The sequence below is a fragment of the Castor canadensis genome, chromosome 2, assembly GCF_047511655.1.
Source record: "Castor canadensis chromosome 2, mCasCan1.hap1v2, whole genome shotgun sequence".
NCBI lineage: Eukaryota > Metazoa > Chordata > Mammalia > Rodentia > Castoridae > Castor > Castor canadensis.
This window is the reverse complement of record NC_133387.1, coordinates 72553636-72569903: the sequence shown is the minus strand read 5'-3', so window position 1 is coordinate 72569903 and position 16268 is coordinate 72553636. Positions and strand designations below refer to the sequence as shown.

General features: G+C 40.0%; 1 protein-coding gene across 5 annotated transcripts in view; it reads left to right on the top strand.

The window, feature by feature from the left end:
- Window positions 1-15086, top strand: part of Dock4 (dedicator of cytokinesis 4) — a 433717-nt gene extending 418631 nt beyond the window's left edge. For 3 of the 5 annotated variants that reach the window (XM_074065044.1, XM_074065042.1, XM_074065043.1), the window contains 8 exons: window positions 83-204; window positions 517-637; window positions 1640-1721; window positions 1886-1995; window positions 4087-4159; window positions 6041-6154; window positions 9099-9160; window positions 12426-15086. In XM_074065044.1, the coding sequence (XP_073921145.1) occupies window positions 83-204; window positions 517-637; window positions 1640-1721; window positions 1886-1995; window positions 4087-4159; window positions 6041-6154; window positions 9099-9160; window positions 12426-12872 (1131 nt within the window). In that variant the 3' untranslated portion in view covers window positions 12873-15086. The remainder of the gene's footprint in view (window positions 1-82; window positions 205-516; window positions 638-1639; window positions 1722-1885; window positions 1996-4086; window positions 4160-6040; window positions 6155-9098; window positions 9161-12425) is intronic. The other 2 variants (XM_074065045.1, XM_074065046.1) reach the window with 2 other exon arrangements.
- The last annotated feature ends 1182 nt before the right edge of the window (window positions 15087-16268 follow it).

The window sequence follows — 16268 nt, the reverse complement described above, 5'->3', positions numbered from 1 at the left end:
CCAATGTAAAGATTTCATGACATTGAGTTTGCCCATATTATTTCCATAATAAGAACAAATGTTTCCTTTACCACATCTTTAGGAGTTCTCTGCTTGTATTCAAGCCAGTCCTGTCCATTTTCCTAATGGAAGCCCTCGCGTGTGTAGAAACTCAGCACCTGCTTCCATGAGCCCAGATGGTACCAGGGTAATTCCAAGACGCAGGTAAGTCATATTCTGAATTCCCTTAGAATTTGGCATCCCCACAAGATGGTCTGGAATGATTCTCTCATTCCTTATGGCACGGTTTGTCAACTAGTCTATGTCTTAAGAGCATAACCCGCCAGGCAGCTGCAGACATCTGCCACTGGTAAAACTACATGAGAAATAAACTCAAACATTTGATTATATCGAGGCAAACAGAAAACAACAAAATGGAATGTCTCTTTTTTTCCCTTGTGTTTCATACCACGCCAGCATGTAACAAAGTGCAATTCTGAGACTGTGTTAACAACCATTTTTTTTCCCCTGAAACAGCCCATTAAGTTACCCAGCTGTCAACCGGTATTCCTCCTCCTCACTGTCCTCACAAGCTTCTGCTGAAGTAAGCAATATTACAGGGCAATCAGAAAGCTCTGATGAAGTCTTTAACATGCAGGTACTTGATTAGCTTTTTGTCTGCTCGTGTGTATTCCTTTTCTGTCTCAATCATGAGAGTGTCTGTTCATTCTTCTGTGCCCATGAACAGACCTTCAAGCAAGAACTTAAGGGCAAACCCTTAAACAGTCTTATTGTTTTGTTGGTCTTTGGAGTCTACAAACCCCATCGCTTTAAGAAGTCCTGAACAAGCAATGGAGAAGCCTGGGCAAGCTACACAGGGTTAGCTTTGAGACTGACCTTGGTTGCTTTTTGCTTCCTCTGCCCTGGATTTTTGGAGCTTATTGCCACACACTAGCTGCCTCTTAGTATTTTTTTCCAGGTGGCTCTTTAAAAAGCCATGGTTCGAGGGGTCATTATGAAATTTTCTCAACTTACATACATATCAGAAAATTTGTTTAATAAAAAAGATTTTATAAAAGAAAATGTGTCATTTTAGGTACTTTATAACCAATAAAACTCGTGTGATAAAACATTTTATTTAGACATTGCTAATATAGCATTTAGGATAGTTCAGTAACACTAAGCTGAATGTGCCCCACCACTACCTCTGGAAAAAAGGTTACAACGTGTGTTTCCCAGTTCATGCTTGAACACATTTTCGAAGATGGTAACAAGGCAGATTCTGTGCCTTTTGTAAGCACCATGTCACCTACTTTGCACCTGAGGCTACAAGTGTTTCTACTGACACTTTGATAGGAAGTAAGCTGCTGACTGGTGCAGAGTCACAGAGTGGAGCTGACTCTAAGGTAAATGCATGCCTTTGGCACTAGTGAAAATCTCAGGTTCTTGGTTAATCCAGGCAGGCCTTACCAATCTTAGTAAGTTTTTTGGTTTGTTTTTTTTTTTTTAATATTTCTAAATAACCTTTGGGGTTTTGTTTTTCCTTTTTCACTAATTTGAAAAAAAAGAAAAAAAACTGTTGATGGCTTTGTTTCAAATATGTCATTGTCATATGAAACCTCTAAACAGTGTATGATAACAGCACCCTGTGTACTTCCAGCCAAGCCCATCTACCTCAAGCTTGAGTTCTACTCACTCTGCTTCGCCTAATGTGACAAGCTCAGCTCCATCGAGTGCCAGAGGTCAGTGCAGGGGGTCCTACAGGTACCCAGAGAACCTTCCAGATCCCAGGAACTGTGGCTCTAGGTTCCCAACTAGAGAGCCAACTGCCACAGCTCTCAGGCTTTCTCTTCTAAACAGGTCTCACACTGCCACGAAGCTGATGATTCTTTCCTTCTCTTCCCAGCTTCTCCTTTGTTGTCTGACAAACACAAACATTCCAGAGAAAACTCTTGCCTGTCCCCAAGAGAGAGACCGTGCAGTGCCATTTATCCAACACCTGTGGAGCCTTCCCAGGTACTCCTATGGGCAAAGAAAATAGAAAATGGAGGAAAGTGCTTCCGTATCTTACAGAAGCACAGTGTAACTGCCAAAAGCAACCCCACAGGCAGTGTCAGACCACAGGCCAGCTGGGTGAAGAGTCCACCTCTGTCCTCTGCTTGTTGTTAGGAATTTCTGTCTGAGCCATGTTTCTCCTAGGGATATATGGGCCAATGCCCACAATGAAACAGTGGGAAATGGGAAATGCCTATGCCTGTCTTAATCTGACTCTATTTCATTGCTGCTTCCTGAACATTCCAAGGGGAGCTGGGTGAATGAATTGTCTGTGTATGTGTGTGTGTGTTTGCATGAGTATATAGCAGCCATCTAGAGGAATTTCTTATGTTAGCAAAACACTCTGGAGGAAAAGCATGCTAGTCCCCAGCCCTCTTTCTTTTTGCCATCTCTGCTTAAGAGAGCTGCAGTCGATTCCTTTCTGAGGTCCCCAAGAGTGCAGGAGCTATCTGTTTGCCTTTGCCATTCTTCTTTAATACATTGAGGACAAAACAAACTGCATACTCAGGCTTTCCCAAAACCCCTCACAGGAGTAAGGGAACATGGTCCTCACCTCTCACCCAAACTTGGCTTCAAAATGACCCCTCTTAGAGAACTGAGCTTAAAGGCACTGACTCAGTCTCTCAGGAGCTTTAAATGTGTAACCCCAAGGTTTACAGATTATTTGGGACTGATTCAGGAGTGGAGAAAAATAGTTATTTCTACTCTGGCTAATTTCTCTGTTTTCCTATACCACCCTGGCAGAAGTCTGTAGCTGCATCTGGAAGTGGATGAGAGTGAGTGGGATTTGGCTTGTTTGGTTGATTTTTGCTGATTGTCCCAGTATACCTCTGCATAACACGGATGTGTTGCAGAAATTATATCTGAATGCGTTTGACTAAACCAGCTAGCCAGTTTTATTTCCCTTTGTCACTTGGTATTGCAAGGGGATTTCACAGTTTGCTCCATCTTCTCTAGGACAATACATTGCCAGCATGGGGAAATAGTCTCCCAGAAGGGGTGAGGATAGGTAAGACACCTAAAAAACTAGCTAGCATTTGTTGCCCTTAACGCAGAGAAACTAAAGCAGATACCTTAAAGCAACTGAGGCCAATAGGAAAAGGGGACCAGGAACTAGAGAAAAGGTTAGATCAAAAAGAATTAACCTAGAAGGTAACACCCACACACAGGAAATCAATGTGAGTCAATGCCCTGTATAGCTATCCTTATCTCAACCAGCAAAACCCCTTGTTCCTTCCTATTATTGCTTATACTCTCTCTACAACAAAATTAAAGATAAGGGCAAAATAGTTTCTGCTGGGTATTGAGGGGGGGAGCGGGAGGGGGTGGAGTGGGTGGTAAGGGAGGGGGTGGGGGCAGGGGGGAGAAATGAACCAAGCCTTGTATGCACATATGAATAATAAAAGAAAAATGAAAAAAAAAAATCACTGAAAAAGGAAAAAAAAAAAAATAGTCTCCCAGATTTCCTGCTTTGGGTAAAATTTGAAGCAGTGTGTACCAAAATTACAATAATGAACATTGTGCATCTACTTTTAAGGACTTGATATGTTGTTTTTTAATATATTAGGTAGAACCATATATAATTGGCATTTTGGGTAGGTTAAAAATGATAGAGTATTAATTATTTCATATACTTTTTACCTACTATAGGATTGGGGTGAAGGTCCATACACTAGAGATTTTTGAGCTAATATTTCTCCCATAATTCTTACTTGCATTTCATATTTCCAATCTAGCATTTGTATTTATAAAGAACATCATAGTTCAACTGCTACTTGCTATTTACTTTCCCTACATGTATTATGAGCATTTATTTACTATTTATATTTTAAATGAAACACAAACCTTTTAAACGTCATATTCTCTTTCTCAAAACCTAAGTCTCTCTTGCGTTTTCTCATTACATGTAATTGAATTCTTTATTCCTAGGCCATACCATATAAAAATATTTTGAACAAAAAAGTTTCCATAAGGAGATAATCATATCATTTTCTTAAAGGTCTCACGTGTCAGTGTATGTCATCCTAAAAATAGACTCTTATTCCTTTCCAGAGGATGCTGTTTAATCATATTGGAGATGGGGCCTTGCCACGCAGTGACCCAAATCTTTCTGCACCTGAGAAAGGTAGGTAGAAAGCAGCTTCCAGTCCATCCTGGAATGTACAAGGGTTTGTTTTGTCCTCATTTTCTCCATTCTTCTGTGTGTCATGTGGAAGACAGTGCTCCAGACCCTTAATGCTCAGAACTTATTTATTCTTAAAGGAATTAATGAAAGTCAGTTATTCATGATCCATTCATCACCAACTATGAGATTTAATGTCAGAATCTGAGCAGGTTAGGAACCCCTCAGTTTTAGTGACTCTTTGTTTTCATTGAAACCAGTTGAGTCACTAGTTCAGCACAATGAAAATAGCAACTTCTCAGATTAATTCTGTGGTCCCCACCCTTTATCTCCCTTACAAACGCATTCAGCCAACTCATCTGTTGTTTGTGGTAACTTAAGCTATGGCTTTTGTGCAATTAAATACTATTTAAGAATTGCAATCCAGTGCATAATGGAGTGTGCCCTGCCTCAAGGTCACACACACAAATGAGAATGAAACACATGCATAACAGTAAATAGCCAATTAGCATTAGTCTGTGCAACATGGCAAAAGTTGAAGAGCAGATTAAATGTCACTTCCTCAACTGTGGGGGTGGGGACTTGCAGCAAGTCATCCATTTGCCTCTTTCAGGGTCAAGCCTCAAAAATAGGAGTGGTCCCATAGGCCAATGAATCAGGAGCCTCTAATGAAATATCCCAGTAAAGTGCACTTTAATTGCCCTCATTAAGAGCTAGACTGTATTGTCATTTGGGTACACTGTTACATTAACATTAAAACTCTCCAAGGGAGATGGAAATTAGTGTGAGGCCCTAGCCAAAATTATTTTAAAACATGAAATTAGCTTTAACATTATAAGTCAAGTGGTGATCTTTGCCAGTAGAAATTAGGTATATGCTATTTTCACACCTTCTACTAAAGAAAACCTCAAAGCAAATTTAAAAGTAATAGAGAAAAAAGTATTTTATAAGTCATTCCACCCCATTAAACGAAAGTAGTAATTTAGTGATAAAATGTGACATTCCTCCACATGTCCATAAGGTGGCAGTGTCTGCACAGGGAGCAAGCTCCTGTAACTCTGTCTTTTTTTATTTTATTTTATTTTATTGTTTTTTGCATTTACTTACATGTGCATACATTATTTGGGCCACCTCACTCATTGTACAGGCACTGTTCATAACCTGTGAGTCCTGCCCTGGTTCCTAGAGACTGTTCATATCCCTGCATCTATCTTAATGAAGCATGGAGCAGACAGATTGCAAAATTAAGGACAACACTGTCTATATTCCAGTTTTTGTCTTAGGACATACTTCATTGTAATTCAGTGATTTCAGGAACTCTGCAAAGAGTTGGTCAGTGAGATGGTGCGGCATGCCCATTCTTCCTCAGTAGTTCTGCCACTCAGTTAGTATGTCATCGTCTTCTCCTTTTTTGGCTGCCATTTATCCAGAAATTTCCACTGAAAACCAAGTTTTCAAATAGACCTGTGGGGCTGGAGGTGCAGCTCAAATGGTAGAGTGCCTGCTTTGCAAGCCCTGAGTTCAAATGCCAGTCCACCCCCCAAAAAAAGAGACCAGTGACGCTATCTTCCACCTGTGTCCAAGCATCTAAACACATTTGTAATTCTCAACAAGTTTCTACACTGTGGCACAGAGATTTGTATTCCTGTTTGACAGCGTGAGAGAAATAAAGAGACATGCTATCACCCAATTAAATGTCAACTGTAACTGTTAAGTAGACAGTTAACTAAAGGTTTAATATTCAAGTTTCCTGTTTGGTTGGTTTTTTTTTTTTTAGTCCAGTTTATTTTTTCATTCTGGATAATTATAACTTTCTTCTACGATCTCAAGCATTTGAAAGGCAAAGCTGGACCATGTGTTTTTAGCTGTGTTATTCCCTTCCAGCTGTGAATCCCACTCCTAGCAGCTGGAGCCTGGACAGTGGGAAAGAAGCCAAGAACATGTCGGATAGTGGGAAACTTATCTCTCCCCCTGTCCCTCCAAGGCCCACACAGACTGGTGGGTATTCGAAGCATCTGAACAATCACTTTAAAAAATAACTTTTATTGACACTCCAACTTGTTCTGAATTCCTCAGAGAAAGGTAGGCATTTGGTTTCTGAGGTAAAAAATTGCAGCAGCTACATAATTGCCTTGCAGTGTTCTCCCCTTTCCTGGACTTCTGTTGTAAGGAGTCAGACAAGGATGTGTTCATAGTAAGCCCCTGGGGCAGGTTCTGGAGGCTTCTGGGCCATTGCATTTCTTCTGTTGTTCGCTTGCAGCACCTAATGCTTCCCAGCCACTAGCTCAGCCACTTTTTCCAATCTTATTCAGTCTCACACCAAGGTTTCAGTTGCACCTAAATAGGAATTAACTAACAGTGACATTGATGGGCTTCTGGTGTCCATAGTTTGTCTGCTGATTGGAAAGGCCCATATTCAAGGGTGGTATTTCTCACAGGTACATTCAGGGTACTCATCCCCTAGGCTTAACCTTCGACCTATTGAATATTTCAGTATTTCTGCAATAAGATACATCTCACTAGATTCTGCAAACGACTGGGCATGGTTCTCAGCAACTTCTGAGCTGGGGAGCAGCTCAGTGGTAGAGCATGTGCTTAGTATGTACAAGGCCTGGGTTCCATCCCTAGCACAAATCAATCAATAAATAAATAAATGAGAGAGAGCAAGAGAGAGAAAGAGAGAGAGAGAGAGGAGGAGGAGGAGGAAAAGAAGAGGAAGAAGAAGAAGAGAAAAGAGGAGAGGGAAGGAGAGGAGAGGGAAGGAAACTTATCTTGTAAATTCATAGGAACAGGGGGCCGTCTTTCTTTCTGAACAAACCATACGCTTGGTGAGCCACACAGGATGGGGCAGGGACAGTATTTACAAAGTGCCTGCCCTGCTTTACTGACAAGCCTCATCAGCACTTACCTGTATCTATTGAAGCTTTATGAATACAGCTGGCCTAAAAATGAGAAAATACGATGTTATTTCCTTCATGGACTTACCATGTTTCATTTACTAAACTCTAGCATCTGTTTTCTTTTTATTAAGAAAAGAAAGATGACTTTGCCTTTTAAAAAAATAAATAAATAAGCTGAAGTTTGTTCTAAACTTGTCAGAAATAAAAGTCAAGTCATGGATAACTTTTGAAAAGCACATGAAATGTTTAAACAGAACAAGAACTGACTTTAGGGCTCATGCCTGTTATCCCAGCTACTCAGGAGGGGAAGATTGGGAGGATCTCAGTTTGATGCCAAACTGAGTTTGAGACACTAACCAAAACACAACTAAAGTCCAAAAGAGTTGCGGATGTGGCTCAGGGCCTAGCAAGCATGAGGCCCTGAGTTCAAACCCTAGTACCACAAGAAAAAAAGAAAGAACTTTAACCTTATTGATCACCTGCATTATACAGCAGTGTGATCATGGAAGAGCAAGACTCATTATTTATAGCTCAAATTATTTGTATTTCATTCATGACATGCATATATTCAGTCTGAATCCAGCTTAAGTCTGTTTGTGTCCCTAAAGATGGGAACTTGAAAAGCATTTTTTTAAAGAACAATACTTTTTATAGTTATTATTAAGATATAATAATATTAATGGCAGTTAGGTTCTGAGGCCAGTTCCAATGTGAAGACAAGGATACTAACGGAGCTATTTTATATCTGTGAAAAATGCCTCTCCAGAGAAATAGGCACATGGTAGTGTCAAAGACTGAGTCTCTGACCAGGAAATGTTGACTTCCACCCTATGATGGCAGAAATGTAGCTCCCAGGAAGGATTGGCTCTCTGTACCTGCATGATTTTCTCCCATTATCACCTCCCCAAATTGATGGTATAGGAGAACTAGTGCTGGTGTTAGAAGGTGACAGGTCTAAGCGTGCAAGGCTGCATAACCCCACAGTGTCATAATGAAGCACTTACCCTGATCCCTTAGGGCACACAAAAATGATCTTACCCCTTCTGAGCTAACTTGGCAGGGCTGCCATCCTTTCTGCACTGATTGCTCTCATAGTCTGTCCTGATGTCATCATCTGTGGTTACTGTTGTGAGGCTGGAACTGTCTGTCCTTCCTTTCAGCCTTTCTGTAGTTTTCTTATGAGTTATAAACCTCACTGTGATGACTAGGAGAGTGGCAGCTAATCTCAGAGCACCATACCCTGCGTTCTCTGAATCCTCTCTATGTGGAAGTGGGAAGTGTGACCTGCCTTCACCCTATTGACTGTGTCACGGGCCACTTTACCCTGAGCAGTTACACTTAGAGAGCTTAGTTTGATCCATATGCTCACACACAGACAGCAGTGTCATCACACATGCCGTATCCCAAGTGTAAGACTTAAAAATCCAGTGGGAGAAGAAAGAGACCATTTTTCCTTGCCACAATGATGAAATCCTTAAAGTACCACCACCCAAGGGCAAAGGGAAGACCTGAGTACAGGTTTTAGGGGAGAAATGGAAAGTGCCCATCTCTGAGAAGATGTGGACAGGCTTTCTGTCTGTTCTGGGAGCATTGGAGGAGGTGGCGAAAGGGGAGGCTGATTAAATGTGTGCCCATTGACCTAGTCTAATGTGCCTGGGTGACCTTGGTCTTCCCATCACTGCCAGGCCACAGCCAGCAGCTCTCTCCCAGGACTTCTTCCTGGAACCTCGTACCCAAAACCCCTAACATAGATCAAGTGATGGAAAAGCATATTGACATTGGACCAGTTTGGAGTTCTGTCTCTTTGGTCATGGCATTGTGTGTGCACTGGTTGATCCATCTCTCAGTAATGCCATCCCTTGTGAGGAATGTGTTCTGGATAAGCATTATTTAGCTTCTCCCCTGTGCCCTGTCTACCTCTTGCTTAGGAGTTCCTTATCCACTGGGTTAGGTATCTGTGGTTGGTACACACAGGAGGGGCCTTGCATATTGTTGACTCTCTTTTTTCTTAATTGACATTTTATCTGTCTCTCCATTTACAGCTTCACCAGCAAGACACACGACATCAGTATCTCCCTCACCGGCTGGGCGGTCTCCGTTGAAGGTACAGGCCCTTCCTTAGACTGAGGCTAGAGACTAGCCCAGGTCTGTTTTTCTCTAAGTCTCATCCCAAGTATATCAAAAGGTGCTTTCATTTGCACAGACAAGGCAAAGGACATACATAAAGAAGAGGTAGGGGAAGATGGGTAAGAAAAGATAAATTTTTCCCTTGGGGACCTCCTCCATGAACATAGCCTTTTATATATATATATATATATATATATATATATATATATATATATATATATATATATATATATATTTTAATTATTAGCCTGATTCTCCAAATATTATGAATGAAAACTTATGAACTAGAGTCTGAATTTGATAAGAAATATGGTCCCAGTATAGCATCTAGGACATTTTAAGCCTGCTCTTTTGGTTTAAAGCACACCAAGCACACATACACTCCACACACACATGCACTCCCCCACCACACACACACAGCACCACACACAAACACGCACACACACACACACACACACACTTAAATTAAAAAGCATCAGTCATCAAGATCTAAATATTCTTCTGTGGGTTTTTTTTTTTTTTTTGAGGGGAAAGAGGGTTGCCTTTCTCATAAGATTCATCCATTTTGACAAAGCCAGACTCACCTTTCTCTCTTTTAATATTTTATACTGAGGATGTTGTTTATATCAGAAATGCATATGTAGTCATGGTAAAATGGATAAAAATTTTCTGGGGAACAAACTAGAAAGCTTTAAAGGTCAAGCATATGAATTGGTTAGGCTGTTTAACATCTCTAAACACACAAATCCCTCCTGAAGATAAAGAATAATATTTAGCCTCTATCCAAATTGAATCAGACTGGCTACAAGGATTGTCCACACACATGAGAGGTTGGTGTTCAGAGCTGCAGCAACAAAAGCAAATAAGAAGTTGAAGTCAGTGTGAAAAAACAATTCTGTACCTGAATGACTTAGGATTTACATGCTCCATGTCCTTGTTGTTGACAAGATAGTTCTAGCTAATGTGAAAAAGACAAATTAGTGTCTTCAAACACATCAGGTCAGGTTGTGATCCCATGCATCTGTGCTGCAATGATAGTTGCTGATAGAAACTGAAAATCTGGAAAACAAAAACCAAAAGAAAAAAAAATCGCCAAGAAGTGTGATTTCATTTGCATTGCCAAAATTTGTGATGTAGAAATTTGCTGGTATGTGCAGAGTGTTTGCAAGTTGTGTCATCATTCCACAGTGCAGCTGTTATCATGTGATAACATTTGCTCAATGTGACAGCATTCATTCTGGAAGCCATTGCCTGTCATCCTGATGTGAGGGATGGAAAACCACTTGGCTTTTCCATATCTTTGCATTTACTTGCTCACTTAGCACTCCCCCATGTTGTTAGGACATTATCTGTGTTTTTCAATTTGATTTGGCGGATTATAAATAGACTAAGAGATTAATTCTTAAAGGATAAAAAGAACCCAAGGGCCCAAAGTGTTCAAGTAGCTATCAAACAGTTCTAGTAAGCAAGCTAGTATTTACTATCTCTCTGTAGACCTGCATTTATTTTTACTGGCCACAGGCCATCTTTGCAAATGGGGCTTGAAGGAAGAGATGGAACTTGAGTGTTGTAACTCCTGAGTTACATTAGAGGGCAAACTACTACCAAGTTGTGAGCTTTGTTGTAATTAGAATGCAGTTACCTGCCTTAACTGAGAGAATTTGATTGTTTTTTTCAACAATTAAGTAATGGGATTAACATCCATTAGAGAAGACTGAACTTACTTGCCTTATTTTGAATTTGAGGTCTAATTTTTGATAAAGACAGTAGTGAATTTGAATCATTGTGAATTTGAATCACATAGTTAGCTGTGCATAATTTTACACTTCCATTAATTGGAAGAATTTGTGTGTACCAGCATTATTTTTGTTTAAAAATGGAGACCTAGGTAAAGTTAGCCTAAGGAAGCATTTCTCAAAGTGAGTTCCATGGAACATTAGTTTATAGGACATTAGGTGATCAGTGAAATGAGTTCTGAAAACACTGGGCTAAAGAAAATTACTCAGGTTACCTTCCTTTCACAAAACATCTCTTAAGACTCATTACAAGTGTTTAGGACACCAGCTAGGGGAGCGCAATGCCACATGGCCTGACAGCTGACATAAATAGGTGAAGGAGGCTGGGTGGACCACCATGTGGATGAGTGGGGACTATGGTTAACTGAAGCATTTATGTTCTTTCTAACCAGACAGCCGCTGCTCAGCTTCAAAAGATTATCTCCAGGGCTATAGGCATGACTCAAGTGAGGCCCTGAGTTCAAACTCCGGTACTGCCAAAAAAAAAAAAAATCTCCATTAAGGAAATGTGTGCTATTGTAGAACTTCCAGTTCTTTATGAAATACTATAGACCTGGAGTTTTATGAAAATGTTTTCTATTTTAACAAATTAGCGACTAACTCAGGCTTAAAAAATATGGAAGATGAAAGTGCTCACATCTCAGGCTAGAGCTCCAGAGCTGCCAGTTTGCAGCTTCAGCTCAGGAGTCTGTGTGAGGATTCTTTTCTGAATTCAGTGCATTCTTCACCCATGCATCCCCAAGCTGCCTGCAGTTGTGAGTGGTGCTCTGCCAAGCTGGAAAAGCCAAAGTGTCCCAAATCCCTTGTCACTAAGTCTTTCTTTCAAACTAGATATGGAAGTAATGTATGTCTCCAAATTCTCTTGCTGTTTACCTTCATCCTCTCCTTACCTGCAAAAGATAAGTTGTCAAGCAGGCAGTGAAGAGACCTCAGTGAATAGGGGTCTGGCAGAGAAGTGTCTGATGTGTATTTTCAGTATATGTATGACAAGACAAAAATTCGAATTTGAGTGTTTGCATTGGTCAACTTGGGCTATGGTAAAATAACATAGGCTGAGTGGTTTCAATAACAAATTTATTTTCTCACAATCCTGGAATCTATAGGTCCAAGATGGAGGTGTTGACAGTTTCTCCTGAGACACTTCTCTCTGGCTTGCAGATACTCAGTATTCTCTCTGTGACCTCACAGTGGGCTTTTTTTCTATGTTCCAGTATTCCTAGTATCCCCAAAGTGTCCAGATTCATCTTTTATGAGGAAACCAGTCAGATTAGATTAGGGTCATAGTCACTTCCTTAAAGGCTCTGTCTCCAAATACAGTCAGCTGCTGGGACATCAGAAGCTAGGGCTTCCTTCCACCTGCGGATAGGGGGTGTGGAGGACACGGTGAACCCCTCAATGTCTTTGAGTGATGTGTCTCCCCTCTTTTCTCCCCATGCTGGGTTGCAGGGCTCTGTGCAGTCTTTCACTCCTTCGCCAGTGGAGTACCACTCCCCAGGACTGACCTCCAACTCCCCGGTCTTGTCGGGCAGCTACAGCAGCGGGATCTCCTCCCTCAGCAGGTGTAGCACATCGGAAACCTCAGGCTTCGAAAATCAGGTGAATGAACAGTCGGCCCCGGTGCCGGTGCCAGTGCCGGTGCCGGCGCCCAGCCTCGGGGGGCCGGAGGAGCCGGTGCGCAAGGAGAGCAAAACGCCACCCCCGTACAGCGTCTATGAGCGGACTCTGCGGCGCCCGGTCCCGCTACCTCACAGCCTCTCCATCCCTGTCACCTCCGAGCCACCTGCTTTGCCCCCCAAGCCCCTGGCCGCGCGATCGGGCCTGGAGAACGGGACCCGGAGGACTGAGCCCGGCCCGCGGCCCAGGCCTCTGCCCAGGAAGGTCTCCCAGTTATAAGTCACCTTTCTATGTCCCCGCGATGAATCCTTTGCCGTTTACAACGTAAGGAGTGTGATGAGAAGACATTTAGTGTAGGCACTTTAATAACTTACTCAGATCTTTCTTTAAATGAATGGAGTTAAAACTTGCTTATCAATATAATATTGCACAATATTAAAAATTACCGATCTAAAGCGCCAGATGTCACATGAAATATGGCTGTCATGAAACGTTTCCCATTTGAAAGTGATAAACAGTGATAAAGACTCCTTTTGTATCTTTTTATGTTCACGTTTTTTACAGAGTTTAGTCTTAAAACCAATACAGTATTGTCAAACAGTACAATGTGTGATGATGTTGTATACTTTTTACTCAATACTTGATGCTGGGAGAGAGCTGATTACGTCTGTGCACATCATAATACAACTGTCCTTACTTTAGAAGACTTCTGTAAATAAGGGAAGGTTTCTGGCTCTTTCTTCGAGCAGAATGATCAATCCACATCCTCAAAATGAAGGTTAAAGCAGGCTGCTTAGACAGTATTCTTAAGGGGTTGCAAGGATTGGGATTGGAGTTTTGTTCTTTAAACAAGATGATTCTGTAAGGTTACTTTGATGTGTGACAGCTGTCTACATTCTTAAAACTCTACTTTATGAGTTGGTTGGCAAGTCCTTTACTACCCTGACACCATGCTATCTACTGTATTTCTTTTCAAGGTGCAATTTACTTTCAGAGTTCCAATCAGAAAGATTAAGCAAAAGACCCCAGGAGAAATATTTACTTGAATTTTGTGCTTCCTTACTTGATACTTTCCTATATAAAATGTGTCATTGAAGAAGAGCAGATGTTTAAGTATTAAACAGGAACAAATTACTGTGTCCCATTAAAAAGAATTAAGGAATCAATACAGGACAGTATTAAATCAATAGCGTGAATGAAGAAAAAACCTTAGTGAAAATATATTGGCATGATTAAATGGCAAAAGGACTTTGAAAAAGCAAGGGCATTAACTTTCAATCCTGCGCAAAATAAAGAATTCCTCACAACTCTCCATTCTTACAGGAAACTTAGCTTCTCAGCTGATCCTGTGGTCCTTTTGTTGGAGAAGGATGACTGTGACTGTTCTAGCTTGAATATTGCAACGTAGTCTTAGCTCTAGGTAGACACAGTATGCCGCAGTTGTAGGAGTGTGAGAAAAGCACCTTGTGTGTAGTAATGTATTTTGTATCTTTGTTTTTTTCTTTTACTGACTGTTTATAACACTCAACTGACAATAGAGATGAACTGTATTTTAAATCATACTGTTAAATATTTTCCCTTTTTTGTTGGGAAGCTCAATTTAGTTTAACTGTGTTTGTTTTTGTTGGTAGCTTACCTGGAAGGCAGTGACCACTTTTTTATATTCTCTTAATGAAACCATTCAGCAGGTATATGCTGTTGAGGCTGGTTATAGAGGTTTTCTATAATAAATGTTCAAGTATTTTTGTACATAACTGGTTAATTTTAATAAGAGATACCATTATGTGTAAAAAAAGGAAAAATAAAAGCAAACAGTTGTGGATGCAGTATGATTGTTATAATTATGCCAAATACTTTATGTATGGAAAAAGAATATTTGTACATATGTGCTTTTAACAATAATTCTGCCATATTGACTTTACAATTTTGAATGTCAGAAAAATTAATATATGTTAAAATATTTATGTTTAGTGAAACTATTCATAATTGAGGAAAGGAACATATAAATTTTAGCTTTGTATCTTGCAAGTTTTGCAGCTGGAAATTTCTGGAACTAGCTTTTGCATTTGAAGATAACACTTTGTGTTTGTAACCCATCCTAAAATATATATACATATATATATGTATGTGTGTGTGTGTGTGTGTGTGTGTGTAGGAAACTCCATATTTCTATTGCTTTAAAGAAGTAAAACTTTCCACTTAAATAAGATGACATGCATAAGATAACAAAGCTTCTTTGATTTCCTTTTCCTGTGTAATTTAATGGATTTCTTAACTAGTGCTTGGGCACAGAATAAATCAGTGTTATTTGCTCTTGAAGCCATTTTTTTTAAAAAAAACTTTTTTTGGCAGTGAACAGTTGAATTTATCATGTGTGTGTATTTCTGAAGCAGCTATATAGCAGAACATTTCAAGAGATTCTGTTAGCTCAGATGTTTATGTTGGTTGCTGCTGAATGGTAAATATTAAATAAAGTTACCAGATTAATCTTAATGTTTCCATCTTCATTTCTATCATCAGTGTGTTGTCTTTGTTTATTTTTAAGACAAGTCTGGGGTTTGAATTCAGAGCCTTGTGATTGCTACATAGGTACTCTACCACTTGAGCCCTGCCCCCAGGCATCATCAGCGTGTCTTTAGCATAGCATCTATGTAAATCTCTTGGTCCTATCATAGTGAAATTTTCAGACTGCTTTGTTAATAGAGCCAATTTTTGTTGCTATTAGACTCTCCCCACAGATCATTTATGCCACAAAGAACAGAGGTTGAAAAGATGACAGTATGGGTTACTATACTGTAGAGAAGGTAACATTTACCTGGTGGCTGGACATTAATTGGCCTAACCAGAACCAGTTTAACAATCAAACCATCAAAGTTCATTTGCATTAGAAAACTTGACACAAAACAGGTAACTTCCAGGTGGACAAGGGAATGGTTGAGCACTGCCTTTGCCAGCTGTGACATTTTCTACCTGCAAGCCACCTTTTCTCCCTGGTTTTCACAAAATGATAAGAAATATGTTTATCACTGCATGACTCATGGACTAAAAGATTTCTTTTAATAAAGCCTGGCTTTTAATTTTGTGAGATGTATCTGTGCTGGGTTAGATTCGTGACATTAGTGTAACTCAATGCCAAGCACAGCACTGTCTGAAACCTCTGTCCTGTTAAAAATCAAAACCCATTTACAGGATAGTGTCAGTGTCCTCCTTGTTGTTTCTCAACATTAACTAAATGATTTTAGTGCATTTTCATTACAACTGAGCCCATAAGTATTTCAAGTCTACAAGCATAATTATAATATGTATAGCTCAATTTCCTACCCAAGTAGATTTCTCTCTGGATTATTATTAATTGTGTTACAGAAGACAACAAAGAGAGAATAAGAAGTTGTACAACTTTGCCTTCATTTGTTCTTTACCCATTAAAAGGTGATTTGGACCAAAATGAACTCCTAGTGATTGAAGCAAGCCTTGCCCTCATTATATAAGAAAACCATAAAAGACGTTTGAAGAATAGAATACCAATCTCTAATGTAAGTATTATTTTTGCATATTCTTTTTGTCTTTTTCTGCATGTATATTACATATCTTTTCCACATTGTTTAGTGTTGGTTTTCTAATATCACCTACATAATTCATTGACGATCCAAGGCCAAGTTCATTGCTCACTGCCAT